This window comes from Pavona decussata, unplaced genomic scaffold (assembly GCF_977016875.1).
Source record: "Pavona decussata unplaced genomic scaffold, jaPavDecu1.1 SCAFFOLD_258, whole genome shotgun sequence".
In the NCBI taxonomy this organism is placed as follows: domain Eukaryota; kingdom Metazoa; phylum Cnidaria; class Anthozoa; order Scleractinia; family Agariciidae; genus Pavona; species Pavona decussata.
Window position 1 is genome coordinate 827,501 of NW_028145661.1, and position 6,817 is coordinate 834,317.

The following is a 6,817-nucleotide window of genomic DNA, read 5'->3' on the forward strand; positions in this document are numbered from 1 at the left end:
TGTCTCAATGCTCCCGCCGTGATAACTTTTGTTCGAAAAATTTGACAAGGCCTGATTTGTTCAGCCTTGCAGAGACTGCCTTCGAATCCGTTCGTCTTCGATCGCAAGATTCTTCAATTAAACAATGGTGATCCGTCGGCAACACTTCTATCATGTTTTCAATTTTGCCCATTTGTATATTTTCTCTTTCTCAATTTTACCACGACTGAATTACTGGAACAGTGGCACACGAAGCACTTTAAGCATATTTTTAATATGTGCGTGACTTGTTTGTCTCCTATGTTTCTATAACTGAATTGCTGAATTGCTGAACTGAAATACTGAATGAGTCAAAATCCGAAAAATGGCCACCACTTATGGGCTAGACAGGAAATGAGCTGAGGTAAAACAGAAATACAAAGCATCTTTCGGAATAGATTGAATCCGTGATTTCTCCTGTGTTATATTATGCAAAACACAATCTGAAAATACTCATTTCGAAAACGCGAAAACTCTTGCCTGAAGCCGACAAAAAAGTTAAAAGAAGCAAATTAGTTTTATCATTGCAATTTCAGTGACGCTTTATTGCTTGGGATCGATTTGGTGAAGACATTCATGGCGAGCCCACGTTCTCTCTTGACTCTGATATTCGTGTTTCCTGTGATAGCTGTGCGTGCTGCCAACTCGAACAACTCTGGTGTAGGCCGTCCAACGGTGTCCAAATGTCATAGCACCTACACTTACAACAGTAACTTTTACGCAGGGCTCAACAAGAAAGTTGAAAACCTGCTTCGTGAAGTAAAACACGAGCTAAAGGAAATGAATGGAAACCCAAAACCTTGCAAAGGTGCACAAAACGACCTGTTGTATGTTTAATGAGAATCGCTGTCGCAGATTATTTTCCTTCTACTAATAGCTCTTTTTTCGCCGCTTGTTTAGTATTCTTGACTATATATTTTCCTTTTGTATACAGGCTCCAACAAAACGATCGAAGGCCTGTTTCCTGAAATAAAGAATGAGCTGGGCGAGATCAAGAAGGAAATCAAATCATTGAAGGAAAACATAACCACGGACACAGGTATAGAGAATTTAATGCCGGGATAAAAGCTGATCGATTTGGATTCAAAAATGTCATTTTATTCAAGAAATGACAAAGTACGTTATTGCTAACATAAAAGTCATGAGATATTCTCGCTTTATTTTACTTGAGAATTATTGTAGCCCAAATAAACCACGTTTTCTTTTACGTCTGCCCTCTAAGAAAACAACAAGATCAGAACACTGCTTGATGGAGTAAGGAATGAGCTGCGCGAGATGAGGGATGAAATCAAATCCTTGAAAGAAAACAAAACAATTGGACAAGGTAGGTGTTTTGATGTTTTGCGTTGTAAAATCCCACCGCTGAGATCGAAATATCGAAAAATCGCCAAAATGCCGAAGATCACATTAATACATAATACTTTTGTTTTAGTTGTCGATACTTACTTTATTTAACGTTGAAATATCGATCGAAATTTATAGTTTTTGAAAACTCTTGCGCAAGGCCAAATGACACCATTGATTCACCACTTTATATTGTGATTAGAGAGCTCGGTGGAACAAGACAGGGAATTCAATCTTTGAAAGAAAAGAAAACAATCGGTAAATACTTTCCACTGCAGTAAACTAAGGAACAGGTAAAGACTTGCATCGCTTTTAGTACTCTTCTTTCTTTTTTCCCTTTTTCCCCGTAGAATCAAACACCACAGTAAAAGGTCTGCTTCGGGAGATCAAACTTGAGCTGAGTAAACTGGGGCATGGGACTAAATGCTTAAAAGGTACGTAAAATAACCTGACTGCTCTTTGCAACACAATCTCGGTACAGTGCGGATAACTTAATTTCTCCTTTTTTTTTTTCAGTTTTCAAGAGCTGCTCTGAACTCTACAAAGCTGGTAAACGAACCAGCGGTGTTTACACGATCAAGCCCGACAATGGCGGTGCCTTTGATGTGTACTGTGACCAAACAACAGCCGGTGGGGGTTGGACTGTGTTTCAAAAGAGATTGGACGGCTCGGTTAATTTCTACCGCGGTTGGTACGACTACAAACGAGGCTTTGGAAATCTCAATGGGGAATTTTGGCTCGGATTGGACAAGATTCATCGCCTGACAAAAGAACGAAGCAAACTTCGAGTGGATCTTGAAGACTTCAGTGGTAACACAGCATATGCTGAGTACAGTTCCTTTGGTGTTGATGATGAGGGAAGCAAATACAACCTGACTCTTGGTTCATACTCTGGTAGGTATAAAAATAATAATTGGATAATCACATAGAAGGATATATTTAATCAGCGCTATTTGGAAGTTTTGTATGAAAATATTTATATTAATGAGGACGTTCATTAATTCAAAATATTCGCTTTGTTTAAAGGAAAAATTCAAACTCTTAACAGATACAAAAACTAAAGATAGCAATGGTTCGTATATGAAAAAATTGTCGTAGACCATAGATAGTATTCTTGTTACCTCTCTGAACGTGTTTTTTTTTAAAATTAACATTAACTGTCTGTTATTCACTTTATTTTGCGGATAAAGCTGCTTATTTGATAGACTAATTATTATTTATTTTTCGTATTTTGAAAGAAAAAAAAAGACTGTGTAATAACGTTAATTCAAAATAAGAGTTAGCATATGAAATATTTTTTGAACTGCAGATGAAAGACACTTAACAGTTTCAAAAAGGAAGTCTGAAAACATTCAGGTTTGAACAGGATTCGAACCCATGAGCTGTGTGATGCAAGTGCAACTAAGCTAGTAGGAGTGAATGAGAAGCTGAAAAATCTGGTATATTGAATTGCTGATGAAAGATTTAAAAGCACACTTATATGTTGCGACACTAGTTTTATTACGCCATACGCTTCTTCTCTTTTGTGTTTACCTAGGAACTGCTGGTGACTCGCTTTCGGTTCACCGTGGCACGGCGTTCAGCACCAAAGATCGAGACAATGACAAAACTGGCGGGAATTGTGCCACGATATTCAAGGGAGCCTGGTGGTACACTCACTGTCACCACTCCAACTTGAACGGCCGCTATCTTAAAGGCAAACATTCTTCTTATGCTGACGGTGTGAACTGGTTACACTGGAAGGGTCTTCACTACTCCGCTAAACGAGCTGAGATGAAAATCAGACGAGTTAATGCTTAAAACTCAGCAACCTCTCAGGTTTTGGGTTGGTTTTGTTGTACTCAGTTAAACACAGCATTATTTGGCTTTTCTTATCTGCAGTTTTTTTCTTTTGTTTTCATATATACATGGAAGGGTTATTATTAAATCGAGTGAAATCTAAATCTAACCAGTTTTTGAAAACGTAACGATCCTTGTTTAGTTGATGTGGGATGTTAATTTGTTTTCCAGAACAAATGTAACAGTTACAAGAGGACGTTAATAAAAGGTTTTTGTATTTTATTTACCGTTTTTGTCATTCAATCCTGCTTCTCAGTCCTAGAACCGTGTAAAATGCTTACATCCTTAAATTACCGGTTGGCAAATACACTTTTTTTGTGGTGTGCTAATTATAAAAAGATGGATCATTTATGTCGACTCAGAATATTTGTACCTCCGGTTCAAATTGTTTGGCAAACAGCTCGAAATTTACTGGACAAAATTTACTGGACAGAAAAAGAGTCGAAAACTGAACACAGTCCGGCCAGGGAAAAAAGAAGCAGTGCAAGAAAATCGGTAGGATCTCAATTTTGCAGCTGGGTCTCCGAGATCAAGGAAGCAATTCTCAATATCGACAATATGGTTTCATTGGAAAGTTCAACCCGCGTGAAATTTGTGATGTTGTGGCCGAGTATCAAACCAGACGTGAGAGTGCCAGATCAAAAGAAAAACATTGTGCTTCTAAAAAAAATTGCCCTAAAAAACTGGCAATTAATAATAATAATAATAATAATAATAATAATAATAATAATAATAATAATAATAATGACAATCTTTAATGAGGAAACTTTTTCACTAAAAAGTGGTTTACAAAAAGGACCTCGAAAATTAAAAATTAAAAATTTGCAATGAATAAAAATGCTAAAAGATGCTACTAAAAACTAATGTATCTTATGTGTATTCGTTGCTAACGCCGTACCAAAGTACTTGGAATTGAGGCAATATATTCAGAATGCTTTAATTTGTGACGTACGGCTGAAAGATGTCCATATTTTTTTTCGGCTGAGCCAAACGCCAAACAAAAGCTTAAATCTGGCTGACCTTGACTCTCCATCTGAAATATCGGCAATCGAAGCGGCAGAGAAAACTTAAATTAATTCCAGAGAAAACTCCAGAGAAAACTTCTTCTTGCTTCTGCGATCTAGTAATCGATAATGATACTTTGCAATGGGCAAACAACCAACACTGTCTGATGTTGATTCCTTTCAATTGCTGCAGCGGAAGCAAAAGGTTGAAATATCAAACTTGTGCCAAATCTCGTAGGCAAAACTGCATGAACATCGCTACTTTGAAGTAAAGCATTGGCAGCTTGACGTTGTTCGGTTCTTAATTCCAGAGAAAACTTATATAAGTTATTTCGAGGAATTCTCGCAACCTTCACGAATAGAAACTCCGCTTTCCATCATTTTTGTATTGTCAATACGACGCACGCGAGGAGTAATGACGTAAGCACCAAATTCAATATCCACCAATCAGTATTTTGCATCGACTTTTTCGATTCAAATTCCTGAGACATCGTTGCAAGCTCTCCTTTTCCTTCCTTCTCCCTCGCCTGCTCGCAGACTAGCAACCCGCGAAAATTAGACATTTCTTCCGAGACGTTGATAGAGTAAAGCAAATGTCGTAATATCATATCTACGGGCAGTCAAACGTCAAATGTCAAACGTCTTCCTTCTCAGTGACTTATTTCCAGGCTTGGGATTACTGTCTTATTAACACTTTTAATTTATTTCTCGTGGTGTGAATTTTGTGGCTCATCAGCAACATGTTCAACAACAAGAATGAAGAGTTTTGTGACTTGATTGCGCGCTTGAGGCTCAGAGCCAAGTGGTGACTGAAAAAACAATCAGAACAACACACTGCCAAACCCATCTCAACAATGTTTTCCCTTTCAGCTTTGTCCATAAATTTATTATAATATATAATATATAATTAGATATAATTTATTAAAGTATCGGTTCAATTCTTCGGACCTTGGTGGAAGCGATAAAAATAGAGATGTCATTTGTCAGGGAAGCCAACGAGAAAATTTAAGCAAAATACTTACAATCCGTAAAATGTTGTTGTGTTTTAAGATCGTTTTGTATCCTTTTAAAGCCATAATAGGGTAAAATAATACAAATTGAGCTGTTCGGATGCTTTAGCTAAAAATTTAATTGAAAGGAAGTTTTAGGAAAAAGGAATGTTTTTCCCCTAATTTACGAGCTGTTGTTTGTTTTAACGAAAAATTATAATGCTTGTTGACTCATTTCCGCATTTTTAGCAACCGACATATTTGCCCTTTCTCGAACGAAAGGGATTAGTTTTCCAGTGTTGAGTCAGTTACGAAAGTCTGAGCTGACATTTTGCAGAAAAAAAGCTCCAAATTTCCCTTAAGGTGAAAATTTCTAAGCATTTTAATGTATAATTTTATATTATTATTATTATTATTATTATTATTATTATTAATTCCTGAGACGATAAAGGCCATCTAAACAGACATCCAACGGTATGAACCATTGGATGCCCTCCGATTTGTCAGGAGCAGCAAACGGTTCATTTTCGCGAACTAAGAATATTGAGCTACACAATTCCAGATATGAATTGGAAGATTAATTTCATGAAACAAGTAAGTTTTCGAACGTGACAAGCCGATGTAAATAGTATTTCATCGCATTTCAAGACTATTCGCTCGATTGCGTAACTCGATTCTTTGCTCTCATTTTTGAGCTGAGGCCCTGGATCATTACTGATTCGATGAGGACGCCATATCGGACACTGTTAATATCTTAGTTGAGATTATCGTCATTCATAAAGCTTGCACATATGTCAGTAAAACCTAACCGATGAACCATTGAATAGAATGTGAGCTCATAATTTAGAAAGGACGCTACCAGCGTGGTATAGCCCTGGAACGCAGATGTATTTTCGCTTCTCTCCGCCGCAAAAATCTGGCTAGCGTGTTAAAGCTTTCACACATGCCAGTAAAATATATTCACTAAAACGATAAGCCATTTTATAGTTGTGTGTTTAGTGACCTGGCCTTGGATTGGAAGCGAGGCTGGGGGTGACCTTGTTTTGATACAAACCTCACTGTTTTTCATATGTAAATGAAAACTACAATGCAGGTCAAAAGTGTTGGGACACTTAGCGAGATACTACTGAAATAATCTCCCCCCACCCCCTCCCCCCCAAGCAATGTTGAGATTTGACACTACAACACAGATTTCAACAAAAATACTGTTTATCTGCATCTTCCAACATTGTTTGGGGGGGAGGGGGGTGGTACGCTCCAATTGTGACCCCAAAAAGCCAACTTTACTTGGAATACATGATTATTGGACAGGTGTCCCAACTACTTTTGACCTGTGTGGCGACCGCTTTTCTTTCGAAGAAGGGCGCGCGGAAACGACGATTACAAAGGCCAAAAGTCTAACATAATCCGTATCGGCTCTGTTTATTTTAAGTCACTAACTGAGATCAGGCGATCACCGAAAGGCAGAAAATCAACAAACATACATACAGCTTGAGGTAGTCCTACTGTTGAACCGCATACAAGACCGTCAAAGACTGTAAGGCTACTAATCTGCACGGGTTGCGTGAGAAATTACTGTCGCTTCGAGCGAAGCTCAAACCAAGTCAAGACGTTCAGCGACGT

At 37.8% G+C, this 6,817-nt stretch overlaps 2 protein-coding genes across 3 annotated transcripts in view; both read left to right on the plus strand.

Moving 5' to 3' along the window:
* LOC146456352 (microfibril-associated glycoprotein 4-like) overlaps positions 1-3,278 on the plus strand; it is a 48,015-nt gene extending 44,737 nt beyond the window's left edge. Inside the window, exon 7 of the mRNA XM_085093257.1 lies at positions 3,181-3,278. The gene's annotated coding sequence lies outside the window, so the exon portion shown is untranslated. The remainder of the gene's footprint in view (positions 1-3,180) is intronic.
* LOC146456354 (microfibril-associated glycoprotein 4-like) overlaps positions 1-3,421 on the plus strand; it is a 32,576-nt gene extending 29,155 nt beyond the window's left edge. The window contains exons 1-6 of one of the 2 annotated variants that reach the window (XM_085093255.1): positions 224-826; positions 953-1,057; positions 1,241-1,342; positions 1,713-1,796; positions 1,879-2,256; positions 2,900-3,421. In XM_085093255.1, coding sequence (XP_084949381.1) covers positions 595-826; positions 953-1,057; positions 1,241-1,342; positions 1,713-1,796; positions 1,879-2,256; positions 2,900-3,162 — 1,164 coding nt within the window. In that variant the 5' untranslated portion in view covers positions 224-594 and the 3' untranslated portion in view covers positions 3,163-3,421. Of the gene's footprint in view, positions 1-223; positions 827-952; positions 1,058-1,240; positions 1,343-1,712; positions 1,797-1,878; positions 2,257-2,899 lie in introns of those variants that run through there. The other variant, XM_085093254.1, reaches the window with a different exon arrangement.
* Positions 3,422-6,817: the final 3,396 nt, after the last annotated feature.